Raw genomic sequence first — 22,726 nt, forward strand, 5'->3', positions numbered from 1 at the left:
AGAGGTATTGACATGTTGAGTGCACCGAGCTGTCTGTTTAAACTAGTGGTGCACAACTCGGACACTCATGCATAGCCTACAAGAAATGCCACAAGAGGCCTCTTCACAGTCCCCAAGTCCAGAACAGACTATGGGAGGCGCACAGTACTACATAGAGCTATGACTACATGGAACTCTATTCCACATCAGGTAACTGATGCAAGCAGTAAAATTTTCTTTAAAAAACAGATAAAAATACACGTTATGGAACAGCGGGGACTGTGAAGCAACACAAACATAGCCATAGACACATGCATACACACACACGATAACATATGCACTATACACACATGTACACATGGATTTTGTATTGTAGATATGTGGTAGTGGTGGGGCAGGGGCCTGAGGGCCCACAGTGTGTTGTGAAACCTGTGAATTTATTTTAATATTTTTGTAACGTCTGCTTCCAACTCACACCCACAAACACGTAGATCCCCTGAACGCAGGCCACTTTCCAGCCCTCTTTCCAGCTCACACTCTCAAACACCTCGATCCCCTGAACGCAGCTCACTCTCCAGATCCCAATCACCTGAATTCTAATCACCTGTTCACACACCTGTATGTCATTATCATACCTTATTTAGTTCAGTTCTTTGCACCCCATCACTGAGGTATTGTTTGTTTTGTGACACACGTCTTTCAGAGCGCTGGGTTTCCTGTGAGTTACGCCTGTGTATGATAGATTTTGCCTGCCTCACTAATGATGCCTTTTTGCCTATTCCCTGCCTATACTTTAGCCTATTGGATTTCCTGTTATCTTCCTATTGCCTGATCTCCCGGACTATGTTACTAGCCTTTTCCCTGCCTGTACTGTTGCCTTTTTGGACCCCCTGTGTATGACCTTCTGCCTGCCCCTGGACCCAGCTACATGCCTCCTCCTGTGTATGACCTTCTGCCTGCCCCTGGACCCAGCTACCTGCCTCCTCCTGTGTATGACCTTCTGCCTGCCCCTGGACCCAGCTACCTGCCTCCTCCTGTGTATGACCTTCTGCCTGCCCCTGGACCCAGCTATCTGCCTCCTCCTGTGTATGACCTTCTGCCTGCCCCTGGACCCAGCTACCTGCCTCCTCCTGTGTATGACCTTCTGCCTGCCCCTGGACCCAGCTACCTGCCTCCTCCTGTGTATGACCTTCTGCCTGCCCCTGGACCCAGCTACCTGCCTCCTCCTGTGTATGACCTTCTGCCTGCCCCTGGACCCAGCTACCTGCCTCCTCCTGTGTATGACCTTCTGCCTGCCCCTGGACCCAGCTACCTGCCTTCTCCCGTGGGCCTTTGCAATAAACACCTACTGCGCCCTGCGCTTGAAACCAGCTCTCTGTCTCCCCTCTGTGTTTTATTACAGTTTTTAAAATTGTACAACTGCCCTAATTCTGCTTTACACCGGGAAGAGTAGCTGCCTTGGCAGCAGCAAATGGAGATCCATAATAAATACAAATTCCAGAGACGGTAATGTGAAGAACAACATGACCTGCATCAATGTCAAATTAGGATATAACGTTAGGCAAACGAGACAGTATCCAAGTTCTAAAATTATACAGTAGAAAGCCCTGCTTTAATTTTGTCACACTCACAACCGTAAGCTATTTTCTGTAATTAGCTCGCCATTAACTTGTAAATAATGATCTTGTAGTGAGATTATTTTCCTGTAATAATGAATACAAAAGAGCTACAGTTAAGACATTGTCAGCTATATGATATAGCCATTATTTGAACTGGCTATCCAGCTAACTTAACGTTGGTTAGCTAGCTAACAAGCTAGCAATAAGCCAAAACATTGTTTAGAAAGTTGCTTTCAGTTGCCTGGTTTGCTAGATTTACATAATACTAAATACATTTTAAACGGATGGGTTTATTGGTGTTAAAATACACCAGTCATGCAATTTTGGACCACCAGGCTGCTGATGTAATGTAGCTTGTTTTTGTGTATAATCTTTCATGACAAGTTTGATGTCAATATCATTTTATTTTACTTTTAACTAGGCAAGTCAGTTAAGAATGCATTCTTAACAATGACGGCCTACACTGGCCAAACCTCCCCTAACCCGGAAGGTGAGTCAGTTGTGCGCCACCTTATGGGACTCCCGATCACAGCCAGTTGTAATACAGTCCGGGATCAAACCAGGGTCTGTACTGACACCTCTAGCACTGAGATGTTGTGCCTTAGACAGCTGCGCCACTTGGAAGCCCTAAAAACATTAATGATGTCACTGAGAAAACTGTATACAGACATGTCGATAGACAAAGTATAAACCATTCTTGAAAGCTTTGGTTGTTTAGTGTCAAAACCTGATCTGTTTTACCGGGCTTCAAATCAAATCAAATTGTATTTGTCACATGCACATGGTTAGCATTTCACGAGTGTAGCGAAATGCTTGTGCTTCTAGTTCCGACCATGCAGTAATATCTAACAAGTAATCTAACAATTTCACAACAACTACCTTATACACACATGTGTAAAGGAATTAATAAGAACATGTACATAAAAATATATGGATGAGCGATGGCCGAACCGCATAGGCAAGATGCAGTAGATGGTATAGAGTACAGTATATACATATGAGATGAGTAATGTAGGGTACGTAAACATTATATAAAGTGGCTAGTGATACATTTATTACATCCAATTTTTAATTATTAAAGTGGCTAGAGATTTGAGTCAGTATGTTGGCAGCAGCCACTCAATGTTAGTGATGGCTGTTTAACAGTCTGATGGCCTTGAGATAGAAGCTGTTTTTTAGTCTCTCTGTCACAGCTTTGATGCACCTGTACTGACCTCGCCTTCTGGATGATAGTGGGGTGAACAGGCAGTGGCTCGGGTGGTTGTTGTCCTTGATGCACTTTTTGGCCTTCCTGTAATCGGGTGGTGTAGGTGTCCAGGAAGACAGGTAGTATGCCCCCAGTAATGCATTGTGCAGACCTCACTACCCTCTGGAGAGCCTTACGGTTGTGGGCGGAGCACTTGCCGTACCAGGCGGTGATACAGCCCGACAGGATGCTCCCGATTGTGTATCTGTAAAAGTTTGAGTGTTTTTTGGTGACAAGCCAAATTTAATCAGCCTCCTGAGGTTGAAGAGGAGCTGCTGCGCCTTCTTCAACACACTGTCTGTATGTGTGGACCATTTCAGTTTGTCCGTGATGTGTTCACCGATGAACTTAGCTTTCCACCTTCTCCACTACTGTCCCATCGATGTGGATAGGGGGCTGCTCCCTCTGCTGTTTCCTGAAGTCCATAATCGTCTCCATTGATTTGTTGACATTGAGTGTGAAGTTATTTTCCTGACACCACACTCCGAAGGCCCTCACCTCCTCCCTGTATGCTGTTTCGTCATCGTTGATAATCAAGCCTACCACTGTATTGTCATCTGCAAACATGATGATTGAGTTGGAGGCGTGCATGACCACGCAGTCATCGGTGAACAGGGAGTACAGGAGAGGGCTGAGAATGCACCCTTGTGGGGCCCCAGTGTTGTGGATCAGTGGGGTGGAGGTGTTGTTTCCTACCCTCACCACCTGGGAGCGGCCCGTCAGGACGTCCAGGACCCAGTTGCACAGGGCGGGGTTTAGACCCAGGGTCTCGAGCTTAATGGCGAGTTTGGAGATTACTATGGTGTTAAATGCTGAGCTGTAGTCGATGAACACCATTCTTACATAGGTATTCCTCTTGTCCAGATGGGCTAGGGCAGTGTGCAGTGTGATTGCGATTGTGTTGTCTGTGGACCTATTGGGGCGTAAGCAAATTGGAGTGGGTCTAGGGTGTCAGGTAGGGTGGAGGTGATATGGTCCTTGACTAGTCTCTCAAAGCACTTCATGATGACGGAAGTGAGTGCTACGGGGCGATAGTCATTTAGCTCAATTACCTTAGCTTTCTTGGGAACAGGAACCATGGTAGCCCTCTTGAAACATGTGGGAACAGCAGGCTGGGATAGGGATTGATTGAAAATGTCCGTTAACACACCAGCCAGCTGGTCTGCGCATACTCTGAGGACGCGGCTGGGGATGCCGTCTGGGCTGGCAGCCTTGCGAGGGTTAAACACGTTTAAATGTTTTACTCACATTCACTGAAGTGAAGGAGCGTCCGCAGGTTTTGGTGGCAGGTCTGTACATTTAATCCACTGAAGCTTATTGTCCAAAAGGACATCCAGATATTCGTATTCCTCAAAAATGTCAATATTCTGACCTCTGATAGATGTTGCAGAGGTAGGTGTTGTACGCTTCCTGAAGTCTATGCACATCTCTTTGGTCTTGTTGGTATTGAGGACCAAGTGGGATTCCTCACACCACTCTTCAAAGTCATCTAGGACCGGGCCATAATGTTCCTCATCATCATGCAACAGGCTGATCAAGGCAGTGTCATCAGCGAACTTAACGAGAAGTCTGTCAATATGGGAACTAGTACAACTATTAGTGTACAAGATGTACAGGAGTAGGGACAAAACACATCCCTGAGGAGAGCCTGTGTTGGTATTAGCATATATCCGACGCGTGGGGACCTATTTTGACTCGCTGTTAGCATGGCTCAGGAAGTCCAACAGCCACAAAACCAGCCCCCCATCTAAGGAGAAGTTCCAAATGAGTCACTGTGCCAGAATGTAAGGCTGGTTTGTATTGAAGGCAGAAGAAAAGTCAACAAACAGAACCCGGACATGGGATTTGGCACCCTCTAGATGTCTATAGACCATGTAATGGAGGGTAATAATGGCATCATCAACTCCTCTGGTAGGCTGATATGCAAACTGAACTGGGTCGAGAAGCTTCTGAGTGGCACTAAGAATATGACTTTTCACAATTTTCTCAAGGCATTTCATTACTAAGGATGTCAAGGCGACAGGGCGGTAGTCATTTAGCACTGAGGGATTAGATGCTTTAGGAATTTGTATATTATTGAGATTTTCCACAATACTGGCACGTGTTGCTGGTTCTATACTTTGCCACACCACACTAGATTATTGACCCCTGCCTGCTCTGACCTTGAGACTGTCTGCCGTTCTGGATCTTTTGCACCCTATCTGGATTACCAACCTCTGCCTGCCCTTGGCCTGTCATTTTGCCTGCCCCTGTACTAGTAATAAACTGTTGTTACTTCAACACTGTCTGCATCTGGGTCTTACCTGAAATGTGATAGTTTAGTACACTACCGTACTCACTCTGTTTAGCACATGGCCTTATATGTGAAAGAGATGGGTGGGGTTAAGGCTTAAGAGGATGTGAACAATTGTCATGCCCTGACCATAGACAGCTGTTTATTCTCTGTTGGTTGGGGCGTGATAGTGACTAGGGTGGGTCATCTAGGTGATTAATGGTTTATGTTGGCCTGGTATGGTTCCCAATTAGAGACAGTTGTTTATCATTGACTCTGATGGGGGATCATATTTAGGCAGCCATTTCCTCATTGTGCTTTGTGGGATCTTGTCTACAGATAGTTGCCTGTGTGCACACCAGTAGCAGCACGTTTCGTTTGTGCTTGTTTGTTTTGTTAGTGAGTTTCTATTAATTAAAATATGTGGAACTCTACGCACGCTGCACCTTGGTCCAATCATTATGACTATTGTGACAACAATGCTGAATGGGTGTAGACAAAGAGCTCTCCAGTAGGTGTACTCAAATATTCACAGGCAATTTTCTCAAAGTTTATCAACCTTTCAAGCAGAATTACTTTGCCATTGTTCCTCAACTGTAGTGTATAATATACAATTTTCTTGCTCTGAGTCTCTAAAAACTCTATTTAAAATTTTGCTACATAAGACAGAATCGAGCCGGTCGGTCACATATTTGGTTTTGCATTCAAAAGGCTACAAAAACAGAGTGTATATAGACCTACAAGAAGGCTTGGTCATTGTCAGGCCCCTCTTATTATTAATGGTTTGCTCGCCTCAAGGTTGCATTGGTCACGGAACAAGTGTCAAATTATCTGAACATTGAGTGCTGTGGCGCCAAATGAAGCCTCGAGCAACCTGTTCAAAACCTCTGCACACCTCCATTGAATATACAACAACAGTGAAAGTCAGTTTTCACAGGAATATTGCAAAATGCCTTTTACTCACAGGGCAGCTATTCCCCAGTGGGCCCCAGATTTCTTCCCGGCTTCTATGAAGAGTGAGAGGCCAATGAGGTTGATGGTGGGAGCGATGGCCAGTGGCCCGATAAACTTCAGCACCAGACCAACTAGACCTGACAAGCCCAGTACTAGCTGGAGCAGGGAAGACACCAAGATGGCCCCCTGGATCTGTGAATGACAAGGCAAAGAGATTAGCGTGAGACTGGATTAGCTTTATTCTCTGGAAGCTAATGTATTTAAGAGGGTTGGTTATGTTTCCACTTGCCACTGCAGCAATAAACTTAGTGTACAAAACATTAGAAACACCTGCTTTTTCCATAACATAGACTGGCTAGGTGAATCCAGGTGAAAGCTATGATCCCTTATTGATGTCACCTGTTAATCCACCTGTTAATCCACCTGTCACCTGTTAATCTAATGTAGATGAAGCGAAGGAGAAGGGTTAATAAAGATTTTTAAGCCTTGAGACAATTGCGAAATGGATGGTGTACAGTATGTGTGCCATTCAGAGAGTGAATGGACAAGACAACATATTTAAGTGCCTTTGAACGGGTATGGTAATAGGTGCCAGGCACACCGATTCGAGTGTGTGAAGAACTGAAAAGCTGCTGGGTTTTTCCAGCGCAACTGTTTCCTGGTTGTATTAAGTATGGCCCACCACCCACTGGATATTGAGACAACTTGATACAACTGTGGGAAGCATTGGAGTCAACATTGGCCAGCATTCCTGTGGAACTGGTCATGCTTACAGATAGGGGGTGACTGCAAACTTCAATAAATCCCAGTCAGATATTGACATGCAAGTGGCAGGTCACGTTCGAAAATAGTGCATTCTAATGACGTATTTACAATGTGTACGAGTTCACCATGTGCATGTCTTGATGTACAGTGCCTTCAGAAAGTATTCCCACCCCTTTACTTTTTCCACATTCTGTTGTGTTGTTACAGCCTGAATTTCTATTATATTGAGATTTTGTGTCGTCGATCTACACACAATAACCCATAATGTCAAAGTGGAATTTTGTTAGTATATATTTTTTTTATGAATACAAAATTAAAAGCTGAAATTTCTTGAGTCAATAAGTATTCAATCCCTTTTTCATGATAAGCCTAAATAAGTTCAGGAGTAAAAATGAGCTTAACAAATCACATGATAAGTTACATGAACTCATTCCGTGTTCAATAATAATGTTCAACATGATTTTTGAATAACTACCCCATCTCTGTACCCCACACATACAATTATCTGTAAGGTCCCTCAATCAAGTAGTGAATTTCAAGCACAGATTCAACAACAAAGACCAGGGAGGTTTTTCAATGCCTCGCAAAGAAGGGCACCGATTGGTAGATGTGTTTAAAAAAATAAAAAAACAAGTAGACGCTGAATGTCCCTTTGAGCATGGTGAAGTTATTAATTAGGCCTTGGATGTTGTATCAATTCGGGCGGCAGGTAGCCTAGTGGTTAGAGCGTTGGACTGGTAAACAAAATGTTGCAAGATCAAATCCCTGAGCCGAAAAGTTAAAAATATGTTGTTCTGTCCCTGAACAAGGCAGTTAACCCACTGTTCCTAGGCTGTCAATGAAAATAAGACTTTGTTCTTAACTGATTTGCCTAGTTAAATAAAAATAAATACACCTAGTCATGACAAAGATACAGGCGTCCTTCCTACCTCAGTTGTCAAAGAGGAAGTAAACTGCTTCGGGATTTGACCAATGTTGATTTAAAAACAGTTACAGAGTTTAATGGTTGAAATATGAGAAAACTGACGATGGATCAACAACATTGTAGTTACTCCACAATACTAACCTAAATGACAGAGTGAAAAGAAGGAAGCATATACAGACTAAAAATATTCCAAAACATGCATACTGTTTGCAAAAAGGCACTTTGGCAATACTGAGCAAAATATTGGACAAAGAAATTAACTTTTTGTCCTGAATATGAAGTGTTTTGTTCGGGGCAAATCCAAACACAACAAATCACTGAGTACCACTCTTCATATTTTCAAGCATAGTGCTGGCTGCATTATGTTATTTCTATGCCTGTCATCAGCAAGGAATAAGGATTTTTTTTTTAGGATAAAAAGAAAAAGGAATACAGGTATAAGCACAGGCAAAATCCAAGAGAAAAACCTGATTTCAGTCTGCTTTCTAACAGACACTGGGAGACTAATTCATCTGTCAGAAGAACAATAACCTAAAACACAAGGCCAAATGAACACTGGAATCACTTACCAAGACAACATTGATACCGGAGCGCCAAGTCTAGGACCAAAAGGCTCCTTATAACAGTTAGAACCGCAAAGCCACAAGACTGCTGAACAACTACTCAAATGACCACTGGACTATTACAGTTTTGTATACTGCTGCTACTCGCTATTTATTAACTATGCATAGTCACTTCACCCCTACCTACATGTACACTGCTGCTACTCACTGTTTATTAACTATGCATAGTCACTTCACCCCTACCTACATGTACACTGCTGCTACTCACTATTTATTATCTATGCATAGTCACTTCACCCCTACCTACATGTACACTGCTGCTACTCACTGTTTATTATCTATGCATAGTCACTTCACCCCTACCTACATGTACACTGCTGCTACTCACTGTTTATTATCTATGCATAGTCACTTCACCCCTACCTACATGTACACTGCTGCTACTCACTGTTTATTATCTATGCATAGTCACTTCACCCCTACCTACATGTACACTGCTGCTACTCACTGTTTATTATCTATGCATAGTCACTTCACCCCTACCTACATGTACACTGCTGCTACTCGCTGTTTATTATCTATGCATAGTCACTTCACCCCTACCTACATGTACACTGCTGCTACTCGCTATTTATTATCTATGCATAGTCACTTCACCCCTACCTACATGTACACTGCTGCTACTCGCTATTTATTAACTATGCATAGCCACTTCACCCCTACCTACATGTACACTGCTGCTACTCGCTATTTATTATCTATGCATAGTCACTTCACCCCTACCTACATGTACACTGCTGCTACTCACTGTTTATTATCTATGCATAGTCACTTCACCCCTACCTACATGTACACTGCTGCTACTCGCTATTTATTATCTATGCATAGTCACTTCACCCCTACCTACATGTACACTGCTGCTACTCGCTATTTATTAACTATGCATAGTCACTTTTACATTCACCCCTACCTACATGTACACTGCTGCTACTCGCTATTTATTATCTATGCATAGTCACTTCACCCCTACCTACATGTACACTGCTGCTATTCGCTATTTATTATCTATGCATAGCCACTTCACCCCTAACTACATGTACACTGCTGCTACTCGCTATTTATTATCTATGCATAGCCACTTCACCCCTACCTACATGTACACTGCTGCTACTCGCTATTTATTAACTATGCATAGTCACTTCACCCCTAACTACATGTACACTGCTGCTACTCGCTATTTATTATCTATGCACAGTCACTTCACCCCTACCTACATGTACACTGCTGCTACTCGCTATTTATTATCTATGCATAGCCACTTCACCCCTAACTACATGTATACTGCTGCTACTCGCTATTTATTATCTATGCATAGCCACTTCACCCCTACCTACATGTACACTGCTGCTACTCGCTATTTATTATCTATGCATAGTCACTTCACCCCTACCTACATGTACACTGCTGCTACTCGCTATTTATTAACTATGCATAGTCACTTCACCCCTACCTACATGTACACTGCTGCTACTCGCTATTTATTAACTATGCATAGTCACTTCACCCCTACCTACATGTACACTGCTGCTACTCGCTATTTATTAACTATGCATAGTCACTTCACCCCTACCTACATGTACACTGCTGCTACTCACTGTTTATTATCTATGCATAGTCACTTCACCCCTACCTACATGTACACTGCTGCTACTCGCTATTTATTAACTATGCATAGTCACTTCACCCCTACCTACATGTACACTGCTGCTACTCGCTATTTATTATCTATGCATAGTCACTTCACCCCTACCTACATGTACACTGCTGCTACTCGCTATTTATTATCTATGCATAGTCACTTCACCCCTACCTACATGTACAAATGACCTCTAACCTGTACCCCGCATACTGAATCGGTACCGGTACCCCCTGTATATGTTCTCATTGATGTTATGTTATTGTGTTACTTTTTATTATTTTTTAATTTAGTTTATTTGGTAAATATTGTCTTATTAACTCTTCTTGAACTGCACTGTTGGTTAAGGGCTTGTAAGTAAGCATTTCACGGTAAGGTTTACACTTGTTGTAGTCGGCGCATTGTGACAAATAAATTTGGATTTTATTTGCTTTTATTTGATTTGAATGTTCCTGAGTGGCCTAATTACAGTTTTGACTTAATTAGGTTTTGGCAAAACTTGAAAATGGCTGTCAAGAAATGGTCAACAATCAACTTGATAGAGCTTGAAGGATAAGAAATAAGGCTCCAAAAGACTAACAGCAGAAATCAACACAGAAGGTGCTTCTATAAAGTATTCACTCAGGGGTCTTAATAATTATGTAAATTAGCTATTTATACATTAAATTATCTAGAAATGTTCAAACATTTCTAAAAACGTGTTTTCACTTTGTCGTTATGGGGTATTGTGTGTAGATGAGTGAGAATTATTTTTTTTTTCAATCCATTTGGAATTCAGGCTGTAACACAACAAAATGTGGAATAAGTCAAGGGGTACTGTATGAATACTTTCTGAAGGCTTCGGAAATTATTCAGACCCCTTGACTTTTTCCACATATTGTTAGGTTACAGCCTTATTCTAAAATTGATTAAACAGTTTTTTGTCCTCATCGATCTAAACTCAACAAAAAAAGAAATGTTCCTTTTTCAGGACCCTGTCTTTCAAAGATAATTCGTAAAATCCAAATAACTTCACATATCTTCATTGTAAAGGGTTTAAACACTGTTTCCCATGCTTGTTCAATGAACCATAAACAAATAAGGAACAAGCACCTGTTACAGCTTACAGTCGGTAGGCATTTAAGGTCACAGTTATGAAAACTTAGGACACTAAAGAGGCCTTTCTACTGACTCTGAAAAACACCAAAAGAAAGATGCCCAGGGTCCCTGCTCATCTGTGTGAACGTGCCTTAGGCGTGCTGCAAGGAGGCATGAGGACTGCAGATGTGGCCAGGGCAATAAATGGCAATGTCCATACTGTGAGACACCTAAGACAGCGCTACAGGGAGACAAGAAGGACAGCCGATCATCCTCGCAGTGGCAGACCATCTGTAACAACACCTGCATAGGATCGGTACATCCAAACATCACCCCTACGGGACAGGTACAGGATGGCAACAACAACTGCCCTCCATCAGTGCACAGACTGTCCGCAAAAGGCTGAGAGAGGCTGGACAGAGGGCTTGTAGGCAACAACGTCGCCTATGGGTACAAAACCACCGTTGCTGGACCAGACAGGACTGGCAAAGTCCTCTTCACTGACAAGTTGCGTTTTTTTTTCACCAGGGGTGATGGTCGGATTCGCGTTTATCGTCAAAGGAATGAGCATTATACCGAGGCCTGTACTCTGGAGCGGGATCGATTTGGAGGTGGAGTGTCCGTCATGGTCTGGGGTGGTGTGTCACAGCATCATTGGACTGAGATTGTTGTCATTGCAGGCAATAGCAATGCTATGCGTTACAGGGAAGACATCCTCCTCCCTCATGTGGTACCCTTCCTGCAGGCTCATCCTGACATGACCCTCCAGCATGACAATGCCACCAGTCAATATAACTATTTGTTCATTACTTTTGAAATGTAAAAATTATACTAATAATTTAATTTAAGCTATATTTAACTTGGCAAGTGAGTATCTCAGACAACTGAGATAGGAAGGACGCCTGTTTCTTCGTAGTGACGCGGTGTATTTATTTTATTTTATTTTAACTAGGCAAGTCAGTTAAGAACAAATTCTTATTTACAATGACAGCCTACCGAGGGAACAGTGGGTTAACTGCCTTGTTCAGGGGCAGAGCAACAGATTTTTACCTTGTCAGCTCGTGGATTCAATCCAGCAACCTTTCGGTTAATGGCCGAATGCTCTAACCACTAGGCTACCTGCCACCCCAAAATGTACAGCGACACTATTTGTACAGTATTCTCCCTGTATACCAAGTCAGAACCATAGGATAAATTAAGGGGGCACATAAGCAGACCATATTTGATGATGACATTTCTCTAAAACAGGCTATAGGCTACATCAAGTCAGAACAGTAGGCAAAGTTCTGCGGGGAAAGGGACCAAATTATTAGGGTTAGGCACATGGCCTACTAACAGCTTTCTACACAATATACACTTAGAATTAATTTCTTAGCTACAGTATACATATCTCCCTGGCATATTGCATAATACACTGCTCAAAAAAATAAAGGGAACACTAAAATAACACATCCTAGATCTGAATGAATGAAATATTCTTATTAAATACTTTTTTCATTACATAGTTGAATGTGCTGACAACAAAATCACAGAAAAATGATCAATGGAAATCAAATGTATCAACCCATGGAGGTCTGGATTTGGAGAGACACTGTAACGGCTTTCGTCTGGTGAAGGAGAAGCGGACCAAAATGCAGCGTGGTATTTTTGAGACATGTTTAATGACGAATGAAAAAACAAACTATACAAAAACAACTAACGGAACGTGAAAACCTATACAGCCTATCTGGTGACAACAAACACAGAGACAGGAACAATCACCCACAAAATACTCAAAGAATATGGCTGCCTGAATATGGTTCCCAATCAGAGACAACGATAAACACCTGCCTCTGATTGAGAACCACTCCAGACAGCCATAGACTATGCTAGACACCCCCACTAAACCACACACCCAATACCTAACAAAACCCCAAGACAAAACACACCACAATAAACCCATGTCACACCCTGGCCTGACTAAATAAATAAAGACAAACACAATATATTTCGACCAGGGCGTGACAGACACTCAAAATTAAAGTGGAAAACCACACTACAGGCTGATCCATCTTTGATGTAATGTCCTTAAAACAAGTCAAAATGAGGCTCAGTAATGTGTGTGGCCTCCACGTGCCTGTATAACCTCCCTACAACGCCTGGGCATGCTCCTGATGAGGTGGCGGATGGTCTCCTGAGGGATCTCCTCCCAGACCTGGACTAAAGCATCCTCCAACTCCTGGACAGTCTGTGGTGCAACGTGGTGTTGGTGGATGGTGCGAGACATGATGTCCCAGATGTGCTCAATTGGATTCAGGTCTGGAGAACGGGCGGGCCAGTCCATAGCATCAATGCCTTCCTCTTGCAGGAACAGCTGACACACTCTAGTCACATGAGGTCTAGCATTGTCTTGCATTAGGAGGAACCCAGGGCCAACCGCACCAGCATATGGTCTCACAATGTTTCTGAGGATCTCATCTCTGTACCTAATGACAGTCAGGCTACCTCTGGCGAGCACATGGAGGGCTGTGCGGCCCCCCAAAGAAATGCACCATGACTGATCCACCGCCAAACCGGTCATGCTGGAGGATGTTGAAGGCAGCAGAACATTCTCCACGGCGTCTCCAGACTCTGTCACATCTGTCACGTGCTCAGTGTGAACCTGCTTTCATCTGTGAAGAGCACAGGGAGCCAGTGGCGAATTTGCCAATCTTGGTGTTCTCTGGAAAATGCCAAACGTCCTGTACGGTGTTGGGCTGTAAGCACAACCCCCACCTGTGGACATCGGGCCCTCATACCACCCTCATGGAGTCTGTTTCTGACCATTTGAGCAGACACATGCACATTTGTGGCCTGCTGGAGGTAATTTTGCAGGGCTCTGGCAGTGCTCCTCCTGCTCCTCCTTGCAAAAAGGCGGAGGTAGCGGTCCTGCTGCTGGGTTGTTGCCCTCCTACGGCCTCCTCCACGTCTCCTGATGTACTGGCCTGTCTCCTGGTAGCGCCTCCATGCTCTGGACACTACGCTGACAGACACAGCAAACCTTCTTGCCCCAGCTCGCATTGATGTGCCATCCTGGATGAGCTGCACTACCTGAGCCACTTGTGTGGGCTGTAGTCTCATGCTACCACTAGAGTGAAAGCACCGCCAGCATTCAAAAGTGACCAAAACATCAGCCAGGAAGCATAGGAACTGAGAAGTGGTCTATGGTTACCACCTGCAGAACCACTCCTTTATTGGGGGTGTCTTGCTAATTGCCTATTCCATTTGCGCAACAGCATGTGAAATTTATTGTCAATCAGTGTTGCTTCCTAAGTGGACAGTTTGATTTCACAGAAGTTTGATTGACTGTGAGTTACATTGTGTTGTTTAAGTGTTCCCTTTATTTTTTTGAGCAGTGTATATGTTGCAGCATACAAGACATTTCTGGACTCGTTGTTGTGCTGTGCTTATGCAAATAGGAAGGTGGAGCGGCAGTTCTTTTTGCGGGCAAATTTTGTCATCAAACTTTGTCATCAAAGTCTGGCATCCTCTGGATTTATGGTGCTTTCAAGACAACTGGGACCTTGGAAAAAACTAGGTTGAATCATGACATCAGTGATCTTCAGGTCAGAGGTCTAGAATAAGGCTTGAGTTCCCGACTTGGAATTCTGGATGACCATCCAAAACGTATTTTCCCAGTCAGAGCTCATTTTTTCCCAGTTGACTTGGACTCACTGAAGTCTGAGATTTTCCAGTTCCAATTTTCCAGTTGTCTTGAACGTGGCAGAAGTCATGTTGGATTGACAGCATGGCCACCGTATTCAACCTTTTCTGGCGCATGGTGTTGCGTGTGAATGTTTATCCTTCTAAGGTTGGAAAAAATATCCTTTCAGATAGATGTTTTAAATCCTTTAACCCAAACTTGGAACACACACCCTCTCCACTGAATAGCCGGCATGGGACGCTTGCTTTGCAACACTTGCAGTTAGCCACTGTTTCCTTCAAAAACCAATCAATGTTGAATTTGTGATTTCCGATGAGCACCAATATATTTAATCAAGAATTTATTTTCATATGACAAGGATTGAAAAGGATTTGCCAGTAGATTTTTCAACATGATTCATAATGATAACTGCTTGTCTAGCTTGCTACCTAAGGTTTGAAAATATGATGTTGACAAGATCAGTCCAATCAAAGCTACGGTAGATATAACGTGATTTGACCATTTTATCTGTGGCCAATGACCTTGAGCCTTCTTGGATGGGCACTTCTAATTTACATCTATTGCAGCATCCAAGTGGGCTTGAACTGCCTAGCTCGCCCTGTAGATTCTGCAGTGACGTAGTGTCCCCATGAGTGACAGTACACTGCGCCAATCACAGCGCAACTAGTGAAGATTACCAATATATACGCTCTGTATTTTCTGCTGGCTGCCCCTCCACCACAGAAAGCATTGAGATAGGCTGGAACACCTGCACTTTGGAGCTGCCTTACTCAATATAGCAATAAAGAGACCATGGTTGTATGAGGCTTTATTCACTCAATTAATTTGTTTTTACAGTGTTTGCAAACTGATATGTGACTCATTTATTTAATTTTCTTTAGCTAAACAGGTGGGGCTCTGAATGAGGGTTTGCCACTGTATTGGGGGCATCCTGGGATGTGCTTTTGTATGTAATTACTGTAAGAGCAAGTTAGCTAGCACGCTCTAATTGTAATGATCACATTATTTCATATTAGTCAAATTCAACTCCATCTTTCATCAAATCAGATGGCTTATTCATCACGAAACTATTTGATGTTGCCATTTATTTTATGATTATTTCATTGGCAAAGTGGGCAAACTTAGGCAGGAAATGCCCACTACGAACAGTAAGCAATCGTATTCATGAGTAAAAAAAAAAATAATGAAAGAAAAGCATTGCAAGTTTGAATTGTGTCAAGTTAGTGTGGGAGAGTGGTAAAAATTATTGTTATCGATCAATAGTGACAAACCTCGCATTGACGACTTAAATGGAAAGCTACTGAGGATGGTAGCTGATTATAGCCACTCATATCTGTCATATTTTTAATCTGAGCCTAGAGGAAAGTCTTTGTCCTCAGGCCTGGAGGGAAGCTAAAGTAATTCCGCTACCCAAGAGTGGTAAAGCGGCCTTTACTGGTTCTAACAGCAGACCTATCAGCTTGCTGCCAGCTCTTAGCAAAACAAATTGTGTTTGACCATATAAAATGCTATTTCTCTGTTTATTTTTTTATTTATTTTTATTTAACCTTTATTTAACCAGGTAGGCTAGTTGAGAACAAGTTCTCATTTACAACTGCGACTTGGCCAAGATAAAGCATAGCAGTGTGAACAGACAACAACACAGAGTTACACATGGAGTAAACAATAAACAAGTCAATAACACAGTGGAAAGAAAAAAATAGTCTATATACATTGTGTGCAAAAGGCATGAGGAGGTAGGCGGATAATTACAATTTGCAGATTAACACTGGAGTGATAAATGATCAGATGGTCATGTGCAGGTAGAGATACTGGTGTGCAAAAGAGCAGAAAAGTACATTTAAAAAAACAGTATGGGGATGAGGTAGGTAAATTGGGTGGGCTATTTAACGATGGACTATGTACAGCTGCAGTGATTGGTTAGCTGCTCAGATAGCAGATGTTTGAAGTCGGTGAGGGAGATGAAAGTCTCCAACTTCAACGATTTTTGCAATTTGTTCCAGTCACAGGCAACAGAGAACTGGAAGGAAAGGCGGCCAAATTAAGTGTTGGCTTTATGGATGATCAGTGAGATACACCTGCTGGAGCGCGTGCTACGGGTGGGTGTTGCCATCGTGACCAGTGAACTGAGATAAGGCGGAGCTTTACCTAGCATGGACTTGTAGATCACCTGGAGCCAGTGGGTCTGGCGACGAATATGTAGCGAGGGCCAGCCGACTAGAGCATACAGGTTGCAGTGGTGGGTGGTGTAAACAAATTAACAATAGACTTTCAGCATGCTTATTGATAAGGGCACTCAACATGTACTGCACTGACACAAATGACTGATGATTGGTTGAAAGAAATTGATAATAATAAGATTTAGGGAGCTGTACTGTTAGATTTCAGTGCATCCTTTGATATTATTGACAATAACCTGTTGTTGAAAAAACGTATGTATTATGGCTTTTCAACCTCTGCCATGTCGTGGATTCACAGCAATCTATCTAATATAACTCAGAGGGTTTTCTTTAATGGATGCTTCTCTAATGTCAAACATGTAAAGTGTGCTGTACCGCAGGGCAGCTCTCTAGGCCCTCCACTCCACTTTTTTACCAATGACCTGACACTGGCATTAAACAAAACATGTGTGTCCATGTATGCTGATGAGTCAACCATATACACATCAGCAACCACAGCTAATGAAGTTACTGAAACTCTTAACAAAGAGTTGCAGTCTGTTTTAGAATGGGTGGCCAGGAATAAACTGGTCCTGAACATCTCTAAAACTAAGGCCATTGTATTTGGTACAAATCATTCCTTAAGTTCTAGATCTCAGCTGAATCTGCTAATGAATGGTGTGGCTGTTGAACAGGTCGAGGAGACTAAATTACTCAGTGTTACCTTAGATTGTAAACTGTCATGGTCAAAACATATAGATTCAATGGTTGTAAAGATGGCGAGAGGTCTGGCCGTAATAAAGAGATGCTCTGCTTTTTTGACACCACACTCCAAAAGCAAGTTCTCTAGTTTTGTCTCATCTTGATTATTGTCCAGTTGTGTGGTCCAGTGCTGCAAGGAAAGACCTTGTTAAGCTAGATCTGGCCCAGAACAGAGCGGCACATTTTGCTCTTAATTGTAATCAGAGAGCTGATATAAATACTACGCATACCAGTCTCTCTTGGCTAAGAGTTGTGGAGAGACTGACTGCATCACTTCTTCTTTTTTATAAGAAACAGAAATGTGTTGAAAATCCCAAATTGTTTGCATAGTCAACTTACACACAGCTATGACATACACACACATGTCCCACCAGACATACCACCAGGGGTCTTTTCACAGTCCCCACATCCGGAACACATTCAAGAAAGCATACAGTATTATATAGAGCCCTTTTTGCATGGAACTTCCTTCCATCTTATATTGCTCAAATAAACAGAAAACCTGGTTTCAAAAAACAGATAAAGCAACACCTCGCGGCACAACACCTCTCCCCCATTTGACCTAGATAGTTTGTGTGTATGCATTGATATGTAGGCTACGTGTATCTTTAAAGAAAATGGATGTAGTTCTGTCCTTGAGCTGTTCTTGACTATTGATGTTCTGTATTATGTTATTCTGTATTATATTTCATGTATTGTGTGAACCCCAGGAAGAGAAGCCGCTGCTATTGCAACAGCTAATGGGGATCCTAATAAAATACCAAAATACCAAATACCAAATCTCCCTGCTAATGCACAGTTATTTCCATGCTAACAGACTAATCATGAATCTACAACCATCAACATACTGTTGTCTAATGTGCCTCCTTGTGTCTATCGTCAGGTGTTTACATTTATTGTATTTTAAATGTTTTGTCATTGTTATGACATTTGATTACAAAATACCTAGTCTGATATTGACATGGATGCGACAAATCACGAATCTACAGCCATCAACATCCTGTTGTCCTGCACATCTACAGTGCATTCAGAAAGTATTCAGACCCCTTGAATTTTTCCACATTTTAAGTCACAGCCTTATTCTAAAATGTTTTTTTTAACTATACAATCTACACACAATATCCCATAATGAAAAAGCAAAAACAGGTTTTTAGAAATGTTTTCAAATGTATTAAAAAATTTGATACCTTATTTACATAAGTATTCAGACCCTTTGCTATGAGCCTCGAAATTGACCTCAGGTGCATCCTGTTCCCATTGATCATCCGTGAGATATTTCTACAACTTGATTGGAGTCCACCTGCGGTAAATGAAATTGATTGGACATGATTTGGAAATCCACACACCTGTCTATATAAGATCCCATGATTGGCAGTGCATTTCAGAGAAAAAACCAAGCCAAGAGGTCAAAGGAATTGTCCGTAGATCTCTGAGACAGGATTGTGTCGAGGCACAGATCTGGGGAAGGGTACCAAAAAAGGTCCGTAAGTACACATTCTCCCCAATTTTGATCTTGTCTCATCGCTGCAAATCCCCAACAGGCTCGGGAGGCAAAGGTAGAGTCATGAGTCTTCCGAAACATGACCAGCCAAGCCACGCTTCTTAACACTTAACCCAGATGCCAGCCGCACAAATGTGTCGGAGGAAACACATATCAGTGACGACCGTGGTCAGCTTGCAGGCACCTTGCCCGCCCCAAGGAGTCACTACTGCGCGATGAGCCAAGTAAAGCTCCCTGTCCAAACCCTCCCCTAACCCGGATGATGCTGGGCCAATTGTGCACCGCCCTATGAGACTCCCGAACATGGCCACCTTAAGGACTCTCAGACCATGAGAAACAAGAATCTCTGGTCTGATGAAACCAACATTGAACTCTTTGGCATGAATGCCAAGCATCCCATCTGGAGGAAACCTGGCACCATCTCTACGGTGAAGCGCGGTGGTGGAAGCATCATGCTGTGGGAATGTTTTTCAGTGGCAGGGACTGGGAGACTGGTCAGAATTGAGGGAAAGATGAACAGAGGAGAGAGATCCTTGATGAAAAAAGAGATATCCTTGATGAAAACCTGCTCCAGAGTGCTCAGGACATCAGACTGGGGCGAAGGTTCACCATCCAACAGGACAACGACCCTAAGCACACAGCCAAGGCAATGCAGGAATGGCTTCAGGACAAGTTTCTGAATGTCCTTGAGTGGTCCAGCCAGAGCCCAGACTTGAACACAATCAAACCTATCTGGAGAGACATGAAAATGGCTGTGCAGCCTTGCTCCCCATCCATCCTGATAGAGCTTGAGAGGATCTGCAGAGAAGAATGGGAGAAACTCCCCAAATACAGGTGTGCCAAGCTTGTAGCTTCATACCCAAGACTCAAGGCTGTAATCGCTGCCAAAGGTGCTTCAACAGTGTACTGAGTAAAGGGTCTGAATACTTGTGATATTTAATTTTATAACTATATTTATATATTTGAAAAATGTCAAAAAAATATTTTTGCTTTGTCATTATGGGGCATTGTGAGTAGATTGATGAAGAAAAAAAAAACTATTTTATACATTTCAGTATAACGCTATGACGTAACGAAATGTTGAAATAGTCAAGGGGTGAGAATACATCCCGAATGCACTGTAATGTGCTTCTATTGTCAGAATAAATACCAAGCAACTGGGGCTGCTGGCTGGGCATTGTACGATCTGTTACACCTATTAAAATCAATCAATATTCCCTATGAACATCCATCAACATTCACTATAAACATCTATCAACAGGTGAACGTTTTAGGTTGAATGTTTTAGGGTGTGTTGTGAATTGTAAAACAAAAAAAACACATAAAACCTGTCTTGTCAATGTGTAAAAGATGTATTGGGTGGAATTATTGTCCAGACTTGTCTTCGCTAAACTACCAATGTTTTCAATCAAATATTTTGGGTGAAGCAGTGAACACACAGCACACATGCACTGAATTGAAAACTATTTAAGGTAATTAATCTTACCTAAGCCCTAAAATTGTCAGTGTCAAGTATATTTGTAAGGGCCTACCTTGAGGACTAGGTGTAGTTTCTAATGACTTTTAAGGCTTATATAAGAGGCAGTGACTCATACCTGATGGGGGCTAAAATATTTGAAGTGCTCTGTCACAAGTTGCAGCTGAGGATACATGTTGAATTTTTAAAGTCTTACAGTCAGAAGTGTAAGCATGTAAACAATAGAAACTCAGTGAAAGAAAAGACAGTTTGATTTAGAGTCCTGGGTTTCTTGGATATGAGTAATTTCAGACAGTTGGTTAGCTTTTTAGCACTCAATATTGGATATAGACACAGTACATACAGAGTTGTAGTGGGGGATATACGCAGGGATATTAAGATGTACAGTATACCCCCCAAAATGTCATTGGGCATTGCAAATACTCATACTCATATTCTTAATCTCCACTGATGCGTATACAAGTAGTATAGCGGGAGTATACCCCGTATCAATTATGTAATTCAGTAGAGAAATAATGTACAAAGTAGCCTACACAATCGCAAAGCACGTGAACTATATTCACATGCACCAGGCACACATTGCTAGTTTCTCGGGAATATCAGACAGCAAGAGCCTGCAGCTCTCAACTGGTTGTGGCATTTATTTATTTATTTTTGTTTTTTTGGTCAACTGGTTGTGGCATGGAGCAGCCCACAGAGTTAAACGACATCGGTAGCCGGTAGGGTAGGAAAGACGTTTAAATTATGATATCTACCAGTAAATGCTAACTAAGGCAACAATGGGTATGCAAACCAGGTATTAAAAAAGTTTGGTCTGAAGTATTCGTTAAATCTTTGCCATGCGCAATTCAGTCATCAGGCACTGTAAAAGAATATATATAGTTTCAACAAATTCTTATTAAGTAACTGGTTCCACAGCCTTGTTTTGATTACTTTACTTTTCGGTCCAAGTATTACCATTGTTGGAACAAATTTAGCTCCAATTTGAGAAAACGTAGGCAAAAAAAATCTATCAATTTAAAATGATGTGTTTGCTCAATTTGTCTCATATGCTCATTCAACTAGAAATTATAATTTGTGAAATGTACCTACAAAAGGCTGTGGAATTAGTTAAACACACACAATGCTTTTAACATATAATGTTTTCGACGTACATATTTGACACACGTTAACGTAAAGGATGACATTGTGCATGTTCATTTACACACTAAATATTATTCACCATGTTGTCACCTGGGATTTGAACTTCAAACCTCCAGCTACACCACCATGTCTGTGTCAATTATCAGTTAATCTGACTATTCTCTTATCATTGATTTGATTTACACTACCTATTTCAGCAATTTTTGTTTTTTAGTTATGGTTGTCTAATGTTGGTGGGGCATATTACTCTGTTTAAATTGTACTCCTTAATCACAATGATAAATAAAATAATCATGTTGAACATTAATTACTTTATAAATGTAATCATGTAAATTGAAAATGTTGTATGTTATTAACAGCACTGTGTGTGTAACTACTTCTGCAGCCTTTTTTAGTTAAATGAACATATGAGACAATTTGAGAAAACATAATTTTAAGTCGACAGATTTTTCTGCCTATGTTTTCTCAAGTTGGAGCTAAGTTTAGGACATTATTTTTAGGGACCAAAAGTTGAGTAAATGAAAAAAAAGCCTGTGGAACCAGTTACTTAATAATAATTAGTTGAAACAACTACATTGTTTTTTTTGACATTGGGTGCTGTTTGAGTGAACATTTCTAAAGGCTTTGCCCAAAAATCTTACCAATTAATTATTGACTGCAAAGTATGATATCATGATGATTCGTATCAATCGGGAGGGCATTTGTTTATCCAATTCTGCATTAAATGTCGGCTGCAAAGTAAGCCTACCTGGCAGAATGATATCATGATGATTCGTATCAATCGGGAGGGCATTTGTTTATCCAATTCTGCATTAAATGTCGGCTGCAAAGTAAGCCTACCTGGCAGAATGATATCATGATGATTCGTATCAATCGGGAGGGCATTTGTTTATCCAATTCTGCATT

General features: G+C 42.0%; 1 protein-coding gene across 1 annotated transcript in view; it reads right to left on the reverse strand.

The window, feature by feature from the left end:
- si:dkey-106n21.1 (solute carrier family 23 member 1) overlaps positions 1 to 22,726 on the reverse strand; it is an 83,377-nt gene that overhangs the window by 32,900 nt on the left and 27,751 nt on the right. Inside the window, exon 5 of the mRNA XM_064928887.1 lies at positions 6,081 to 6,262. Coding sequence (XP_064784959.1) covers positions 6,081 to 6,262 — 182 coding nt within the window. The remainder of the gene's footprint in view (positions 1 to 6,080; positions 6,263 to 22,726) is intronic.

Source organism: Oncorhynchus masou, chromosome 22, assembly GCF_036934945.1.
Source record: "Oncorhynchus masou masou isolate Uvic2021 chromosome 22, UVic_Omas_1.1, whole genome shotgun sequence".
Taxonomy (NCBI): Eukaryota; Metazoa; Chordata; class Actinopteri; order Salmoniformes; family Salmonidae; genus Oncorhynchus; species Oncorhynchus masou.